This window comes from Stomoxys calcitrans, chromosome 4 (assembly GCF_963082655.1).
Source record: "Stomoxys calcitrans chromosome 4, idStoCalc2.1, whole genome shotgun sequence".
NCBI lineage: Eukaryota > Metazoa > Arthropoda > Insecta > Diptera > Muscidae > Stomoxys > Stomoxys calcitrans.
The window spans coordinates 42,304,927-42,325,737 of NC_081555.1; the positions used below are offsets into that span (position 1 = coordinate 42,304,927).

General features: G+C 40.7%; 1 protein-coding gene across 4 annotated transcripts in view; it reads left to right on the forward strand.

Annotated features, from left to right (window-relative positions):
- The window catches only part of LOC106081128 (protein sprint), an 840,648-nt gene that overhangs the window by 640,517 nt on the left and 179,320 nt on the right, over positions 1-20,811 (forward strand). For all 4 annotated transcript variants that reach the window (XM_013242875.2, XM_013242876.2, XM_013242878.2 and 1 more), the window contains one exon: positions 5,946-6,468. In XM_013242875.2, the coding sequence (XP_013098329.2) occupies positions 5,946-6,468 (523 nt within the window). The remainder of the gene's footprint in view (positions 1-5,945; positions 6,469-20,811) is intronic.

Below are 20,811 nucleotides of genomic sequence, written 5' to 3' on the forward strand. Positions count from 1 at the left end.
AAGTGCATCATTGAGCTAAAACTTGAATCGGACAGCTCATATTAATATGAGTAAAGAATACGCGATATTCCATAATGAAAAATCCATGGGTAAATTGCTGTCCCTTAGTCCCCATTCCCAGCAATCCTACATCCATCACTAATATCTCCTACCACTGCTTTACACCTAACACTGTTATACACCTAACACTGCTATACAGTGTATAGCAGTGTTACATCTGCTCAATGTAACTACTTTTGACTTGCCGAGGTATTCGAGACAGACGGAGTTTAGTAGGAATACTGTATGCATCATCTTTCCCCATTGAAGATTGAAAAATTGGGAATGCAGTCTCTTGCTCATTCCAGTATGAATACTGGTTCTGAAAGAAACAGTGATTGTGCCAATGATCAATGATGAATATCTTCCTACTTGATTACATTGAATACTGGTCCTGGTCAAAATCATCATCAATCTTGTTAAGGGCCCAGCGATACCTCTTATTGAGCGCTGATCCCCTAAAGATATGAGTTAAATTGGACCTACTACCAGCCTCTATTGTTACAGTTTGGAGGAATTCTCTTACTCATCCCAGTATGAATACCAGCCTCTATTGCTACAATTTGAAGGAATTCTCTTACTCATCCCAGTACAGATACTGGCTTTGAAGGAAACAATGCTTGCGCCAATGGTCAATAATGAATATCTTCCTACTTGATTTCATCAAATACTACTCCTGGTCAAAATCATCATCAATCCTGTTAAGGGCCCAGTGATACATGTCAGCTAAACATTGATTTCCCGAAGGTATGGGTTAAATCTGACCTGCTACCAGTATATATTGCTACAATCTGAAGGAATTCCTTTTAGATGACATCTTTTCTTCTATTCAAGGCATCATGTACCTACACCAATAGAAAAATTCCGGTACTTTTCAATACTTATTATTTTGTTCGCGTCATTGGCGAAGATTTTTAATACCTTTTGGTATCGATTCAATAGCAGACAGGCTGTTAAGAATTCTTGCCGCCACATTTGTATTCTTGTCATCGCGTCAAAAGTATTGTTGAACTTTGCACTTAAAATATTGACGCCATTATAAAATATTTGTTAAACAAATCAATAAAATGATGAAATACAATTTGAGTGTGAAAAACCCTGTGCAGATATTCGAAAGCGGTGAAAATGGAAATAGTACAAATCCTAAGGACATTTTACATTAAAAACATGATTGTCTCCTATGTAGAAAACGATGTTGTGTTGATGTATTCATATGAAAACCACCTGTGGGAATCAATGGATATGGAATCAATTACTGAATACAGAGAATTGGGGTTGGTCACGGTGTTACATTACTTTTTGTAATTATTAACATAAATCATCAAAATAAAATTAGATTAAAATTATTTTCGAAGGTTTTTTTGGTTCATTCGTGGGTAGAATAATCAATAACGGTTTAGTACTGAAGCCAATAACGGTCTGGTGCTAGAAGCAATAACAGATTGGTATTAAAACCAATACCAGTTCGGTAATAAGTCTAGTAACAAACCGTATTAATCATTTTATTTTTCATCCATACTATTCGGTATTGTTTTTGCACCATACGGTGTTGCTTAACTATCAATACCGTATGGTACTGAAATGAGCACGTTTGGTATTAACCTTTTTCTGGGTGTATGTACGAAGCTTTCTTTGAGTTTTTATACCCTCCACATAGTAACACATCGAAATATTTATCTGAGACCCAACAAAGTATATATAAGGGTTGCCTTCTATATTTCAGGATTAGTGAACAAAAACAAATATTAATCGCCGAAAATCGCTTTATTGTTTTTCGAAATATTCCCCATTAGATCTATACACTTTGCATGCGTTTTGAACCAACTGTCGAAGCACTTTTGCCACTCTGATATTTATTCCGATTTTGATTTTTGCGTACGGGAATAAAAATAAGTCATTCGGTGCCAAGTCAAGACTATACGGCGGATGACTCGTCAAGTGCTCAAAAATGCAATTGTTTGAGCCGATATGTGAGAGCTCGCATTATCGTGGTGAAGAGTGATCCGTCTTCGTTGGTTGGTTTTCCTGATTTCTTGAAAGACAACTGGCAAACAAATGGTTGTGTAGCATTCGGAATTGACTGTTCTGCGTTGGTACGATTGCAACATGTCCAGTTTTTCCGAAAAAACAGGTTATCATTTGCTTGAAAGTGCTTCATGCGCGATCAAATTTTGTTAGATTTTGCTAATCTTGAAACATCCACATAGTCCACTGCTGTTTACTTTCGGTCTTATACGCATAAATCCATGATTCATCACCTGTCACGATGTCATAGACGTGTTTCGAAGCATCGCGATCGAATTTTTGAGGCATTTTTTCCACCAATCGATACGAGCCGTTTTTTTAGCGATTGACAAATTGTGTGGGATCTAACGCGAAAAAATTTTTTTAAACGGTTAAATGTTCATGCAGTAAGCTGGTCCCACTAATGCCTAAGGTTGTCTCAATCTCACTGGTCCTTGATGGAGCTTCATCGCCAAAAATTGAATTAAGTTCATCGATGCACTGTTGTTGAGTTAATACATGTCGAAAAAGTACCTGCCCTACGCAGGTAGCTTCTCATTATTCTCATCGCATACGCCGGGATAGTAAAGTCCTCTTTGAGCGCTTGGAGGACGTCAAACCATCTGAGGCTATTGAATGCGTTTTTCACATTCAGTGTGGCCAAGAAGATAATCAGCCTGGAGTAATGATTCTTTTGCTTAGCCGCCTCTACTATCTCCACTACATCTCTGAGAGCTCCAATCGTGGAATGGACGCTTTTAGTAGAATGGACGCTTTCTACGGTGACCACATAAGGCTTGGACTGGTTCTATAGGTGCAGTTTGACAAAGGGAGTGTGGCCGAACTACAGACTGTTGAAGCGGCTAGTTACGGAGGTTGCTACCCAACCTGACCTATAGAGATAGCGTCAGTCTGTTAATACTGTATGTATTTGCCTTCGATAGCAGTTATGCCCCAGCTTATAAGCTGTTATCCTGCGTGTTGCAACAACCACAAGTTGCCATGCACAAAATCATCCGTAGCGCCAAATGCTCCGAGACGCTAAGCCCCAACAAAATACCTGTGTTGATGTTGTACAGTTGTGAGACGTGTATGTTAATGTCGATCTTTTTATACTCTCCACCATAGGATGGGGGTATACTAATTTCGTCATTCTGTTTGTAACTACTCGAAATATTCGTCTGTGACCCCATAAAGTGTATATAGTCTTGATCGTCGTGACATTTTATGTCGATCTAGCCATGTCCGTCCGTCTGTCCGTCTGTCTGTCCGTCCGTCCTTCTGTCTGTCGAAAGCACGCTAACTTTCGAAGGAGTAAAGCTAGCTGCTTGAAATTTTGCACAAATATTTCTTATTAGTGTATTTTGGTTGGGATTGTAAGTGGGCCATATCGGTCTATGTTTTGATATAGCTGTCATATAAACCCATCTTGGTTCTTGACTTCTTGAGTCTCTAGAGGGCGCAATTTGATGAAATTTTACACGTGGTGTTTTGGTATCACTTCCAACAACTGTGCCAGGTATGGTTCAAATCGGTCTATGTTCTGATATAGCTGCCATATAAACCCATCTTGGGTCTTGACTTCTTGAGCCTCTAGAGTGCGCAATTCTTATCCGATTGGAATGAAATTTTGCACGATTTGTTTTGTTATGATATCCAACAACTGTGACAGGTATGGCTCAAATCGGTCAATAATTTGATATAGCTGTCATATAAACCGATCTTGGGACTTGATTTTTGAGCCTCTACAGGGCGCAATTATTATCCGATTGGAATGAAATTTTGCACGATCTGTTCTGTTATGATATCCGACAACTATTCCAAGTATGGTTTAAATCGGTTTATAACCTGATATAGCTGCCATATAAAGCGATCTTGGGTCTTGACTTCTTGAGCCTCTAGAGGGCGCAATTCCTATCCGATTGGAATGAAATTTTGCACGACGTGTTTTGTTATGATATCCGACAACTATTCCAAGTATGGTTTAAATCGGTTTATAACCTGATATAGCTGCCATATAAGCCGATCTTGGGTCTTGACTTCTTGAGCCTCTAGAGTGCGCAATTCTTATCCGATTGGAATGAAATTTTGCACGATTTGTTTTGTTATGATATCCAACAACTGTGACAGGTATGGCTCAAATCGGTCAATAATTTGATATAGCTGTCATATAAACCGATCTTGGGACTTGATTTTTGAGCCTCTACAGGGCGCAATTATTATCCGATTGGAATGAAATTTTGCACGATCTGTTCTGTTATGATATCCAACAACTGTGCCAGGTATGGCTCAAATCGGTCTATGTTTTGATATAGCTATCTTATAAACCGATCTGGGGTCTTGACTTCTTGAGTCTCTAGAGGACGCAATTCTTATCGGATTGGAATGAAATTTTGCACGACCTGTTTTGTTATGATATCCGACAACTATTCCAAGTATGGTTTAAATCGGTTTATAACCTGATATAGCTGCCATATAAAGCGATCTTGGGTCTTGACTTCTTGAGCCTCTAGAGGGCGCAATTCCTATCCGATTGGAATGAAATTTTGCACGACGTGTTTTGTTATGATATCCGACAACTATTCCAAGTATGGTTTAAATCGGTTTATAACCTGATATAGCTGCCATATAAAGCGATCTTGGGTCTTGACTTCTTGAGGCTCTAGAGGGCGCAATTCCTATCCGATTGGAATGAAATTTTGCACGACGTGTTTTGTTATGATATCCGATAACTATGCCAAGTAGGGTTTAAATCGGTTCATAACCTGATATAGCTGTCATATAAACCGATCTGGAAACTTGACTTCTTGAGCTTCTAGAGGGCGCAATTCCTATCCGATTTGGCTGAAATTTGGCATGACGTATTTGGTTATTAATTTCAAAAACTGTGCCAAATAAGGTTGAAATTGGTTAGTAACCTGATATAGCTGCCTTATAAACCGATCTGGGATCTTGACTTCTTGAGCCTCTAGAGGTCGCAATTATTATCCGATTTGCCTGAAATATTGTACGACGGATCCTTTCATGACGATCAACATACGTGTTTTTTTTATGATCTGAATCGGTCTATGGCCTGATATAGCTCCCATATAAATCGATCTCTCTATTTTACTTCTTGAGCCCCCAAAGGGGCGCAATTCTCATTCGAATTGGCAGATATTTTACACAGATCTCCAATATATAATCTAATTGTGGTCCAAACCGGACTATATCTTGATATCGCTCTAATAGCAGAGCAAATATTTTCTTATATCCTTTTTGGCCTAAGAAGAGATGCCGGGAAAAGAACTTGACAAATGCAATCCATGGTGAAGGGTATATAAGATTCGGCCCGACCGAACTTAGCACACTTTTACTTGTTTAACCTATTTATTACTAAATATTGACAACCATTGATATAAATAATAGATCACTCTATGATTTGCACCATACCATGAAAATTATCAAATGTTGCCTTTTATCATCAAATATTAACCAAAAACGCTAAAACTTTATGACCAACCTCTTTAGGTAACAATGAAAGAAAAAATTCCGGCGCACCCATTCTCTTAAGTAACACTCTAATCCAGAAGACAGTCATGGACTAGTCAAAACATGCAACCATTTGTTGCTCAATAGTAGTAGTGCCGACAAAGTTGTTGCTTATCATGGCATTTATTGCCCCAATATAAACTTTATTTGATTAGCATAAAACATGCAAACTACAACAACTTTCCCCACCATAGCTGTACTCCTACACCACATCCTGATTAAATAGTTCATAATAATTCAGTTGAAAATAGTTTGTTTGCAACTCCTTCAGTGGCAACAAATTGCCTCTTACCACACCATTTTTGTTTTGCAGAAATTATAAAATTTAATTAACTGAAAAAATATTTCCCTTTTCTTTTTCTCTCTTGCAGATCCTCTGACTCCACATTAACAGCGTCAGCATCACAGACGGCTTCGACAACAGTGGGGCCGAATAATCAATTAAAATCAAATTCATCCAACTCAACAGCAACGACGCCAACTACAAACAACAACAACAACAATGTAAGCTCTAGCAACAGTAGTGGCGGCGGCTTAAACAGCCATCAACGTCTACCATTTTGTGGTTTAGATTCCATTAAAGGAAGTGACAATAATGGTAGCGATGGCTCTATGGGTGGCAATGGAAGTGTTGTTGGTGGTGTTGGTGCCGCCACCATTTCCTGTGGCGGCAAAAGCAATTTGAGTTTTGATCTGAATCTGCAGAATGGCAGCAAGGGCTCACATGGCCTTTCGTCTGCTGCTGGTCACATAATGCCCCTGGTGACGGACAATGGTTCGGAACAATTTCATTCACTCGATGCCACCGATAGCTGTGGCGATGGACAATTCGAAGATGACATGCAAGCATTGCTGCCAAAATGTTCTCGGCTATCCAGAGATGAATTAAGTCAGGTAAGAAAGAGTTTTTGTGTGTAGTTTTGTTGAGTTTCTATGGTAGTCACACAGCCGATGATTGATGGTCCATTGTCTAATTTCAATTAACTGCGTTAATTGATTGTCTTGCAAATAAATTGCATTGAAAATTGAAATTTGGATTAGAATTGCAGTTGGGCATAGGTTAAGAGGATTTCTTTAAGACGATTTGGAAATGCATTGTATGGAAATTTTAATTTGAAATCCAAATTTGTGCATTCTCAACTAGACGAAGGGAAGTTTTATCAAGTTTGGTCTAACAGTAAAGGGTGATGCTAATTTTGAATAGCATCACCCTTTTATTATGATACAAGGATCTGCGACAGTTATATTTGAAGCAACATGTCGGTCAAGTGCCCGCCACTTAACCTTCGTGCTTATTATGACGTATGCCCTCAGAACCACATTTTATCCCATTTTTGTTGTTACTGAATTGAAATAGAGCACTAGTCCAAATTGTCCGCCACTACTCCTGGTTTTTAGTGATTGTCCTCTCCAAGTTTAAATTCTCTACTCAGACGCAATATTCTACTCAAATCCCTACAAACCCATATCAGTAACAACCTCTTTCGGCGCTACGTTTTTTGTGGGAGAATTTCCCGGAGAATGGGTAGTACGATTAGTTCCAGTGTCTCCTCACTCGATATTGTCCATACATAGTCTGACTTCTGATTGTACCTCACCATGCTAGTTGTGGAGGATAGGATCTTGTGTAGCCTAGAAGCTTCGGATGCATCTGTCATAGAGCTATAGAAATCCATTAAGTATTTGTTTTGAGCCCCTATCAATTATCTCTTATTTATGCTTAGCTCAAACTTATTGAGGTCCTTGTTATGGGCGTGCACTTTTCTTTTTCGCCTTATATTGCGCCGCAGAGTAGCCAACGCCCTGTGGCCGAGAGTTTCGCGATATAGAATGCCGATAGAGGAAGCGAGACCTCTGACATCAGATAAAAGTCCTGGCTAGTCATTGCAACGCCTATGTCGGTTGAAAACGGGAAAGGCGGACTTCTGCAAGGTCTTTGGTGACAAGAAAGAGATGAAGACGGTTATACAACTTCTATGTCAGTGCCCCCAATTGTGAGAAAACACAGGAATATGGGCAAACACTTTTCCGTGCTTAAATTCTCTCGTTCGTTATGCTGGACTATTGTGGATGACTGAAGAATATGACTGAACAAAGCTCTCGCTTATGAGATCTGCTCTCTGGTTCTCTTGTTTCCTTCCATTTTTACACCCTCCACCATAGGATGGAGGTATACTAATTTCGTCGTTCGGTTTGTAACAACTCGAAAAATGCGTCTAAGACCCCATAAAGTATATATAATCTTGGTCGTCATGTCATTTTAAGTCGATCTAGCCATGTCCGTCCGTCTGGCTGTCTGTCTGTCCGTCTGTCCGTCCGTCCGTCGGTGTGTCGAAAGCACGCTAACTTGCGAAAGAGTAAAGCTAGCTGCATGAAATTTTGCACAAATACTTCCTATTGATGTAGGTCGGTTGGGATTGTAAATGGGCCATATCGGTCCATGTTTTGATATAGCTGCCATATAAATCGATCTTGGGTCTTGACTTCTTGCGCCTCTAGAGGGCGCTATTCTCGTCCAATTTGACTGATATTTTGCACGTGGTGTTTTGTAATGATATCCAACAACTGTGCCAAGTATGGTACAAATCGGTCCATAACCTGATATAGCTGCCATATAAACCGATCTTGGGTTTTGACTTTTTGCGCCTCTAGAGGGCGTAATTCTTTTCCGATTTGGCTGAAGTTTTGCATGAGGTGTTTTATTATGACATCCAACAACTGTGCCAAGTATGGTTCAAATCGGTTCATAACCTGATATAGCTGCCATATAAACCGATCTTGGGTCTTGACTTTTTGTGCCTCTAGAGGGCGAAATTTTTATCCGATTGGAATGAAATTTCACACCCCGTGTTTAGCTATGACTTCCAACAACTTTGCTTAGTTAGGTTCAAATCGGTCAATAACCAGATATGGCTATCATATAAACCGATCTTGAATCTTGACTTCTCGAGACTATAGAGGGCGCAATTATTATCCGATTTGAATGAAATGTTGCACGAAGTATTTTGTTATAATATCCAACAACTATGCCAAGTATGGTTGAAATCGGTTCATAACCTGATATAGCTGTCATATAAACAGATCTGGGGACTTGACATATTGAGCTTTTGGAGGGCGCAATTCCTATCCGATTTGACTGAAATTTTACGTGACGTATTTTATTATGACTTTCAACAACTGTGCCAAATAAGGTTCAAATCGGTTCATAACCTGATAAGGCTGCTATATAAACCGATCTGGGATCTTGACTTCTTGAGCCTCTAGAGGCCGCAAATATTATCCGATTTCGCTGAAATTTTGTACGACGGATCCTCTCATGACCATCAACAAACGTGTTTATTATGGTCTGAATCGGTCTATAGCCCGAAAAAGCTCCCATATAAATCGTTCTCTCTATGGGCGCAATTCTTTCCGAATTGGCTGAAATTTTACACAGGTTCCAACATATAATTTAATTGTGGTCCAAACCGGACCATATCTTGATATCGCTCTAATAGCAGAGCAAATCTTTTCTTTTACTCTTTTTTTTTACTAAGAAGAGATGCCGAGAATAGGACTCGACAAATACGATCCATGGTGGAGGGTACATAAGATTCGGCCCGGCCGAACTTAGCACCCTTTTACTTTTTTTTCTACCGATGTGCACTGTTGAGGACTCCGCTGCGCAGAGGTTAGCGTGTCCGATTATGACGCTGAATGCTCCTGTCGAACTCCTACGGTATGGCGCATACCCCTAGCTAAAGCGATCACCCCAATAATCAGGGAGGCCTGAGATACAAATGCTGTCCCCACGGAATTGAAAAAAGGGGATCATAGTCACAATCCCAAAGAAGAGTGACTTCACCCAGTGTAAGATCTGGAGTAGGATAACATTACTAAATGCAATAAATAAAGTGATGGCAAGTCTTTTTCTGCAGCATATTTCGTCTGCACTTGACAGCATTTTGAGGAAGGAACGGGCAGGTTTTCAGCCAGGACATGCTTGGGCCGACCACATTAATTCCCTGCGCATATTTATTCTGCAGAACTATACCTTTTATTCATCGACTTCGAGCGTGCTTTTGACACAGTTTCGCGAAGTTCAATGTGGAGCACGCTGTTGAATAAGGGCATCCCTGAAAAAATCGTGACACTAATTATGGAGCTGCATAGAAATGCTGAAGTTTCAGTTCGTTTCAATGGAAAGAGAGCCGACCTTTCGGGATCGACAAAGGAGTGAAGCAGTAGAGAAGCGTTTTTTTTTTAATTCAACATAGTTTGGAGATGCAGTGACATCATCTCATATAATACAAAAGTCAGGATCTTCAACAGAAGTGTGAAGTCTATTTTATTATATGGTTGTACAACTTGACGCTTGACACAAGCGACTACCCTACCAAGTTTTCATAAATCGCTGCCTACGACAAATACTTCGAGAATTTTCTGGCCAAACCGTATTTCAAATGAAGAATTGCAAATAAGAACAAACACTTCCCCTGTCGATGTAGAAATCCGGAAGAGAAAATGGGCTTGGTTGGGTCATATCTTACGCCGACTGCGCGATGACATAGCAAGAAATGTCCTAGACTGGAACCGCCGCACGAAAAGAGAGTTGAATTAAATCCATATATCGTGGAATCAAGCCAAGGCTTTGGCCAACGATAGAGCTTGTTGATATCCTTGTTGTTAGGATTCGGCCCTTATCATTATGCTTAAATCTGGAATTAAATTCATTGATATGTGAGAAATTTGCCCTCTGTTCCTTAATGGAATGTTCGTGGGAAAATTTGCCAATTTTTGATGTGCACTGTACTCTTGTGTATGCTGTCTATTTCCTCGTCTTCTCGTTTCCATTCTTCTCTCTTCTAGGGCAAACACAATAGACTTAACGTTTTTGAGTAAATAAGCTTGCAACCAAGGTTGATAGTCTACTGTCCTTTAACCTAAACAAAATTCTGTCGTGAATGGCATTTCGAGTTCGGCTATGAAGACCCTTTGCATTGAGTTTAAAACTTGAATCACCACTCGCTGTTTCTTAATGGAATATTCGCGGTTAAATTGTTAATTTTTGTTCGCATTATCCTCATCGTCTGTGTTTTCACTGTCAGACGCACTTACGAAAGAAATAGTAATACCCTTCCCCAGGGTATGGCACAATTAGATGCATCGCCAGCAGTCGATGTCGACGTACGTTCTGATATTACTCCCTTGCTTAATTGAAAGAAATGATCACTTCACAAAAGTGTTTGTCGGATTTTTCCCCGCCTCTTTTGATCGAATCAGAGGACGCCTCCAGCAGTCCCTCGGTCTATAGCGTTATGGATGAGGGTCTTCAGACAAGATCTTTATGTGCCAATGTGCTTAGGCGCGAAAAATTTCTTTACAAACAGCGTCTGCGTACTAAGGTTCTTGCTTCTGTACGAGGTAATAAGAGCTTTTGGTCGTTCGTGAAAAGAGTAAAGGGTAGTTCTTCATCTATGCCAACTCTTGTTAAGGATGATCAAACGTTCACTTACCCGGTTGATAAAGCTAACCTGTTAACTGATATATTTGCAGGGAACTCTTCCCTGCCGGATAGCAATCAACCACTCCCCCCAATCGAAAATGTATCTGGCGTCAAGCCCCAAACTCGTGGAGTTAAAAGGGTTCTTGAGAATCTAGACGTAAATAAATCCCCGGGCCCGGATGGCATATCAACACTTGTCTTACGCAAGTGTTCTTCGACGCTCGCTCGTACATTACGCAACCTTTTCAACCGTGCCTACCGTTCGGAAATCTTCCTGGCGCGTTGGAAGGTTGCGAACGTTCAGCCAATACCCAAGAAGGGTGAGGCAAACATCCCTGCGAATTACCGGCGATATGCTCCGCTCCCTCCAAGGTTATGGAGAGCATGGTTAATTACCATCTTGTGAGGTATTTAGAATCTAATGGCCTTCTTAGCGACCAATAGTATGGGTTCCGCAGAAATCGCTCTGCGGGCGTCCTCATGGCATTTCTGTCGGAACGTTGGAGTCGCTCAATCCACCAGTTTGGAGAGTGTAAGGTATCAAAGCTTGCCGCGTTTGGTGTCGGTAATGGCATCATTCGATTTTTTTCGAGCTTTCTCAGAGATCGCATTATTCGAGTCGTTATAGATGGGTTCTCATCCAATGGGCATAAATTGATCGCAGGTGTACCCCAGGGATCTGTTCTTTCTCCTTCTCTTTTTCCTATTTTCATCAACGATCTGTTGGGTCAGGCATCGAATCCGATCTACTCATTTGCGGATGACAGTAATCTCTGTCATTCGTACTCATTCGACCATAGGTCGAGTCTTCGAGAGATTAAGGACAAGGGGCAGGTTATGGACGATACACTCTGCCAGGATTTGCTGGCCATTTCTGAATCAAGTAGATTTTAATGCACGGAAGAGTCTGTGCTGCTTGTTGTCACACAAACGATTCGCTGAGCCTTTACGATCATCTTTGTCTATTATCGGTGTAGATGCTGCTTGTTGTCATGTTGATGTTGAGGAATCAGAAGCTCTTGATGTTCTGGGCACGAAAATACAGAGTGATGTCCGTTGGGCTAAACATGTATTTGAAGTGTCGAGAGAAGCTTTCAAGTGTTTAGGCTTCCTTAAACGATGTAAGAATTACTTCACTCCGTCTGATCTTCTTAACATCTACACCACTTTCATAAGGCCGAAAATGGAGTACAACTCACATGTATGGGCTGGAACTTGAAAATCATCCCTGGAGCTATTGGACCGTGTACAGAGGAGTGCGATGGCGTTAATTGGGGATAGTGGGGTATCCAATTCTATTGCCTCCCTTCAAGATCGTCACGATGTGGATTGTTTGGCGCTGTTCTATCGGTACTTTCATGGTGTGTGTTCGTCTGATATTCGTCTTCTTATTCCTGATGTTAGGATGTATGTCAGAGATACTAGACATTCCAGGAACTCACACCCGTGTGTAATTGATTGGCCAGCGAATCGCACAATGCATTTTAGAGAGAATTCTTATTTCGCCCGAACCGTTCGTATGTGGAATCGACTTCCGGCTAATGTTTTTCCCACCCACTTTGACATCCAAAGATTTAAGACAAATGTCAATAAGCACTACATCCTCTCACAGGGATGTCGAGGAGCTTAGCATAACTCGCTATCTCAGATTTCAACAAAATCAGACAATAAATGCGCCTATTGTGGGCCTAAGAAGTTAAATCGAGAGATCAATCTGTAAGGTAGCTCTATCCAAAACTGGACCGATCTGGGCAAAATCAAACAAGCATGCCGAGGGGCGTAACATAGTCTACTGTCCCAAATTTCAGTGAAATCAGACAATTAATGCGCCTATTATGGGCCCAAGACCTTAAATCGATGTGGCTGCTATATCCAAATCTGGATCGATCTGGGCTAAATTAAACCAAGATGTCGAGGGGCCTTATATAGCATATTGTCTCAAATTGTAGCGAAATCGGACAATAAATGCGCCTTGTTTGTGCCCAAGACCTTAGATTGGTAAACTGGTCTATATGGCAGCTACATTCAAATCTGGATCGATCTGAGCCGTATTGAACTGGGATATTGAGTGGACTAATGCAATGGAGACCACCATAATGCAGAGGTGAACATTTCCGCCTATGACGCTGAACGCCTGTGTTCGAATCCTGGCGAGAACATCAGGTTATCACCTCCTAATGTTGAAGACATTTGTGAGGCATTATTTCAATTCCCCTATTCTTCGCCTTAATACTCTTGGGTTTGGGAAGATCACCAAGTGACCGCTGGCCTGATCACTGCTGAATTGATGGTCTGCAATTATTTCCCTAGATTATTAGGGGAGTCTCTTCTGTGGGTGAGAGTCTTTGGATCTGTCGCATCAAGCCTCCCAATAAATTTGAGAGCAAAGTGCCTCTTATTTTCTTACCTCTTGGAGAGGCATATGTTTTTGCTAGAGAAGGTCCATATTCTAGGCCAATGACAGGCATTTGAAGCAGGGCTGCAAAGTCGACATCGGAGTTGAACACGCTTGACCTATTCCGAACCGCTTTTCGATTTCGGCTTAATACTCCGACTTAAACTCTTACCCGGGGTCACTATCGAGGATCAGACTACGCAGGCCTGGCGATATTCAATAGGTCTTGCACTCAAGATCCGTACCAGGTATCTTCGTCAGATGACTCTGCGGGCCTGTTGGTTAGTTGTGACTAATGCAGACACTTATGATACCTGGCATCACTTTATCTGCCTTTTGACTGTCCGACACCGCCACCAACGTCGGAGCTGCAAAGGCTGGTGAGGAAAGCAAAACAGGCAGGAAACGAGGTACTAATAGGGTGCGATGCGAACTCTCACCACATTTCGTGAGGTAGTACCAACACTAATAAGCGGGGTCAAACCTTGGCAGAGGACCTAATAACACTTAAAGGTAACAGCGCTACCTTTGTTAACAGGATTAGGGAGGAGGTATTATATGTGACGATATGCTTGGGAAATCTAATCAATGAGGTTCAGGATTGGAGGGTCTCCATGAAACACTCTTTCTCTGACCGTCTCTACAGACACTGTCTGGAAGCAGACACTGACCTCAAACCGCTAAGAGGAATATATTGGTGTACACCCATAGAAAAAGTCTGCTGATAATAGCAAACACTCTGCTGGAAGTTCGTTCTTAGTTTTGCTGATACATATTACAGCAGTTAATTGCCAAAAATTTACAATTTTAGAACTGCTGACTGCTTTGGACTCCAATCAAAAGAAAAAGAATCTCAGGCATACAATAGTATACCGAGATTTGGTAGGAATCTTACCTATTAACCATAAAATTCCCATTGAAAAATTAATATCTATGGATTTAAAATAAAGCTTGAGGACAACCCAAAGAATACCTTTTCAGTGTGGGATTTTATTTTCGTTTAATTCTGCAGCTCTTTCTTTGTTATTTGAGTAGGAAATTTGATGTCCTTTTAATAAGCCCCACAAATACAAGACAAATATAAAGTCCTTAAAACAAATCCCCTGACATGTGTAAAACCCACACATGCACACATTTGCGATTGCTTCAAACAGTCAAAACACAAATCACAACTTGATGTATGTTTTGCAAGTCCCTTTATACCTTCCTTCCTCGCTTTTATCTCCCTCGTTTTATTACAATTTCACTTTGCCCTTATCAAGAAGCCCAAAAAATCAATAAAATTACACCCTTAGGCCGGGTATTTCTTTACAGTTTCCATTTGATGGAAAATTCCTTACTTTTCCCTCACATTTACCACCTCAAGGCAAATAAATTAGAGGGTTTTGAAATTCAAACACATTTAGCAGACTCTCAAGCCGACATTTTTGTTGTATTCGCATTCGCAATTGTCTGTGTGGCAGAGGCATTTTCCTTCCTGTGTGATAGTCACAACATCTTCATAGACGCTCCCTGTATTCCGTTTGTGTTTATTATTTACTTTGGCTTATGAGTAATTTCACAAAACAAACAAGCCAGACATCAAGTATCTTCAAGAGCCCGTCATCATTCATTCATCCCTACACCTACCTTAGCCACCATTATTTGTGGCATATTTTAAGGGGCGGGGATGGGGAATTGTTGCCTTTGTTTATTGCCGAGGTGCTTTCAAGTTGGTCTTGTGATCCTCACACCTGATACAAAGCAGGGGAGTTTATGTCTATAAAGAGTTTTAAGGACATCATGTCCTTGTGTCTGATTTATTTACGCGGATATCATAAATTTTATTTGGCTTTGTATTCTAAAGCCATAAAACAAGCTTTGGAGTTGGGAGAATTTCCGCTAAAAATATTTCGCTGGATTTATTTCAAAAGGATTGCAAAGGGATTTGGTCTTATGGCGGTATCCTTGGTAATAGACAAATTTTTATGATAGGAATTTCAATGTAATGGGGATGGCAAGAAAGCTTTGACTTTTTTCCCCGTTTATGGATATTTATTAGACCCGATGGGTTACTTCCCTTTTGAATTATGATAAGTTTAAATTTTTTCTTAGCACAACCTTACATTTGCATAACCTCATAACCCTTGCAAATGGGCTTTGGTCAACTTGTTATAATTGATTTTTTTTTGACAAATTGTATTAAATTTTACAATTTCTATTAGCAACCTAAGTGCCTTTGTACAAAATTCTTGGCCATATCTTTCATCTTTTGCCATAGACATGTTTTGTAAATAAATTCAGGCAATTTCTTGTTACAACTTTAGATTCAATTAGTCTGAGAATTCATTAGAAACTTTTAACAAAGCTTGCCTGAAATCTATTGAAAGGCAATACAACCAAATCACAGCCTTGTCAAGGCAACACACAAATCTTCGAATCATCCCCTCACTCTCTCACATTCAGCCTATATGAAGCTGCAGGTTATATAGAATGCAGCATCAAACAAATGCTTGAAGTTGAAAAACGGAATCAATGCAAGCAGCTTAAGGCCTAAGGGGGCGTTCGGCAGTGGGAGTGAATACAAATACAAAACTGCTACTTAGGCACATGTTACAAAACGAAATTACACACATATCATGATGTCACACAATCACATATACACTCACACATACGCTTAGCCATGCCCAGGCTATACAAACGACAAACATATAAACAGGACTTAAGCACTTATAAATGTGTGCCGTACAAATGTGTAGGCCTTATGGTGATATACAAGCAAACCAAACCCAGTACTCATTGCCCCTCTCCCTTCCTCTCTCTCATGACTTTATGCATTTGTATGTGATATTTGTATGTTTTGGGGGTATTTGGCACATACTCGCATTACATTACCATTACCAATAGACAGACACAAACAAGTGGGTAATAATACCACCACACACATCACGACATGTTCTCTTCGGTCCCTTAGCGCAGAAATTTGACAAACCGTTGTGCAAATGCAAAAAATTACCGTAAGGCTTGCCTCAGAGCAGCACACAGTAGTACCGTGGGGGAATTTTTGCACACAACATCCTAGTCATCTTTGTTCCCATGCTGTGGCGCTCGCCTGGAGACGCAGTCACAGACGACACATAAAACGCACACAAAACCTCAAGGGATGCACTTAAAGCATATAAATGTCGCAACAACTGGCGAATGGAATTGGTTGTGCGAATTCCAGCTTATGACTTTCACACATACATACATATGTGTGTATGTATAGTAGGGGTTTATTGAATTACAACACTTGAAAGTTATAGCCTACAAAATCTTTAATTTTAACCATATCGAAAAAGGGTCATAGAAATTTAATTGCAAGGCACACTGAGCAAAAGGATAGAAAGTTTTGTGAGATATTGACCGTACTTGATGACACAAGGGCTTATCATGCGAATGTTTAACAAGTAAAAAGGCATTAAGTTCGGCTGGGCCGAACTTTAGATACCAACCATCTCGGGTATATATGTAAACCACCTTTCGTCAAAATCCGGTGAAAAATGCATACCTTATGCCCCATAGCAGCTATATCGAAATATGTTCCGATTTGGACCAAATACATATAAGCACAAGTCATTTTTCAATTGTGTATAAAAAATATTGGTCTTTTAAATAGCTATATCTAAAAATAAACCGATCTAAACCATATACGAGACGGATGTCGAAAATCCTTACATAAGTTACTGTGTCAAATTTCAGTGAAATCGAATTATAAATGAGCCTTTTGTGGGGCCAAGACTTTAAATCGAGATATCGGTCTATATGGCAAATATATCCAAATCTGGACCGATCTGAGCCAAATTGAAGAAGAATGTCGAAGGGCCCAACACAACTCCCTGTTCCAAATTTCGGCGAAATCGGACAATAAATGCGCCTTTTATGGGCGCAAGACCTTAAATTGAGGAATCGGTCTATATGGCAGCAATATCCAAATCTGAACTAATCTGAGCCAAATTCAAGAAGAATGTCGAAGGGCCCAACACAACTCCCTGTTCCAAATTTCGGCGAAATCGGGCAATAAATGCGCCTTTTATGGCCCCAAAACCTAAAACCGAGAGATCGGTCTATATGGCAGCTATATCCAAATCTGAACCGATCTGAGCCAATTTGACGAAGCATATCGAGGGGCCTAATACTAATACTAATAAATGCGCCTTTTATGGGCCTAAGACGCTTAATCGACGGATCAGTCTATACGGCAGCTATATCCAAATCTGGACCGATCTGAGCCAAATTGACGAAGGATGTTGAAGGGCATAACACTACTCACTTTCTCAAATTTCAGCACAATCGGATAATAAATGTGGCTTTTATGGGCCTAAGACCCTTAATCGGCGGATCGGTCTATATGGCAGCTATATCCAAATCTGGACCGATCTGAGCCAAATTGCAGAACAATGTCGAAGGACCTAATAAAACTCACTGTCCCAAATTTCAGCAAAATCGGAAAATATATGTGACTTTTATGGGCCTAAGACCCTTCATCGGCGGATCGGTCTATATGGTAGCTATATCCAAATCTGGACCGATCTGAGCCAAATTGCAGAAGGATGTCGAAGGGCCTAACACAACTCACTGTCCCAAATTTCAGCAAAATCGGATAATAAATGTGGCTTTTATGGGCCTAAGACCCTAAATCGGCCGATCGGTCTTTATGGGGGCTATATCCAAATCTGGACCGATCTGAGCCAAATTGCAGAAGGATGTCTAAGGGCCTAACATAACTCACTGTCCCAAATTTCAGCAAAATCAGATAATAAATGTGGATTTTATGGTCCTAAGACCCCAAATCGGCGGACCGGTCTATATGGGGGCTATATCAAAATATAGTCCGATATAGCCCATCTTCGAACTCAACCTGTTTATGGACAAGAAAAGAATCTGTGCAAAGTTTCAGCTCAATATCTCTATCTTTAAAGACTGTAGCGCGATTTCAACAGACAGACGAACAGGCGGGCGGACCTGTCTAGATCGTCTTAGATTTTTACGCTGATCAAGAATATATATACTTCATAGGGTCGGAAATGGATATTTCGATGTGTTGCAAACGGAGTGACGAAATGAATATACCCCCTCCTTCGGTGGTGGGTATAAAAAAGGAGGATATTGACTACTATCTGTTGATTTTTATGGCAAGTTAATCCAATTGGAGGCCGCCTATGACGCTGAACGCTTGTGCCCAAATCCCAGCATGAACATCAGAAAAAAATTGCCAGCGGTGGATATCTCCTTACATTTGCAAGATATCCTGCATTATTTAAACTTCTCTACCAAGTGGTGTCGCTATGCGGCATCCCGTTAGGTTAGGTTAGGTTTAAGTGGCAGTCTGTTATCAGACTTACTTAGACGTTTTCGTCCATTATGATACCACAGGAATAGAAGAAGGAAAATGCCTTCTAGTTCCTACCGTTGAACCATCCAGATCGCTTTAAAAAGCGCAGTAACTTGCGAATGTTCACATCCGCTAAATCAGATAGGTTGTTAAAGAAATGAGAACCTAAAGTGGAACTCCTTCTAACTGCTAGTGCGGGACACACACATAGAAGGTGTTCTATAGACTCTTCTTCCTCGATGTCCCTACAGCTTCGTTGCTGGCAACCTTCAGTCTGTCAGCATGTTTTCCGATTAGACAGTGCCCTGTCATGACGAACACAATGACTGAGACGTCTGTTCTAACCAGTGAGAGCAAAGCGGTAGACCTCTTCAAGTCTAGATTAGGCCACATAGTTTTGGAATACTCACAGCCCCCTCTTTGTGACCATCTACCAATGATTGAGACGTCTGTTCTAGCCAATGACAGCAAAGCGGTAGACCTATTCAAGTCTAGATTAGGCCACATAGTTTTGGAATGCTAACTGGCCCCTCTTTGTGACCATCTATCATGCGTTGCCCTTCGCGCCTGGTCCTGAAAACTTAGCTTACATGTTGCTAGAGGCATAGCCACAAATTCCAGTGTCCCTGGAGTGTGTAAGGTAGTTCCTAGTCTCGCAACTCGTCCACTTTAGAATCCCCAGGGATATCTCTGTGGCCCGGCACCCAGAAAAGGTGAATTTTGAACTCTTCAGCCATCTCGTTGAGAGATCTGCGACAGTCGAGGGCGGTTTTTGTGTACAGAAATACGTTCTACAGGGATTTAATGGCTGCCTGGCTGACTGAGAAGATATTTATGCCAATCGCCGCAATGGCATTATATCTTAGCTTTTTCACCACTTCCTTAATTACAAGTATCTCCGCTTGATACACACTGCAGTGGTCGGGTATCCTTTTCGATATGACCAGTTTTAGATCTTTAAAATACACCCAAAGCCCAGCTGGTCGTCTAGTTTGGCACCATCCAATAGAAGTCTATGTAACTTCTGTTACCAGGGATATCGCAGTTCCAATCGGTTCTATCAGGATTAGTGGTACAGTAATTTTTATCTAAAAGCGGCTCAGGTAGGGTGTAATCCACACTGCCTGGGACATCGGATATTGTACAAGGATAACATTGTGTCCGTGGCCACCACATGACCAATGAGAAAGCTCCCTTAACCTCACGGCAGTGGTCGCTGCAATTTGGATAGCCACAATGTCTAGAGGCATAAGATGTAGCATTAAATTCAGTGCATTAGATGAGTCATTTCATTTCATTCAGCTTAAACTTTATTCGGTTTGCAAGCATCCCCTGTTCTTGAATGGAATGTTCATGGGAGATCTAGTAGTAATCGAAGAGAAAGAATATTTTGCAAGAGCCATTGATATTTTTTACAGGATATCCACTACAGTTGGGCTAAGGCACCAGGAAATACCCCGAATTTTACCTATCCTAGGACTGCTCCTCCTTAACAAATTTGAGCCTTTATCAACAGTATTTGTTACAACACAGATTTAGATATATAAACCAGTAAGGAAAGGCATAAGTCGGACGGGGCCGACTATATAATACCCTACACCACCGAGTCAACATACACACCACTTTCAATATATGAAACCTGTGTTGAAATTTAGTCAGACTTTAAATTTGCATACCTATTGAAAAACTGAATGATTTTTATACCCTCCACCATTGGATGGAGGTATACTAATTTCGTCATTCTGTTTGTAACACCTCGAAATATGCGTCTGAGACCCCATAATGTATGTATATTCTAGATCGTCATGTCATTTTAAGTCGATCTAGCCATGTCCGTCCATCTGTCTGTTAAAATCACGCTACAGTCTTTAAAAATAGAGATATTGAGCTGAAACTTTGCACAGATTCTGTTTTTGTCCATAAGCAGGTTAAGTTCGAAGATGGGCTATATCGGACTATATCTTGATATAGCCTCCATATAGACCGATCCGCCGATTCGGGGTC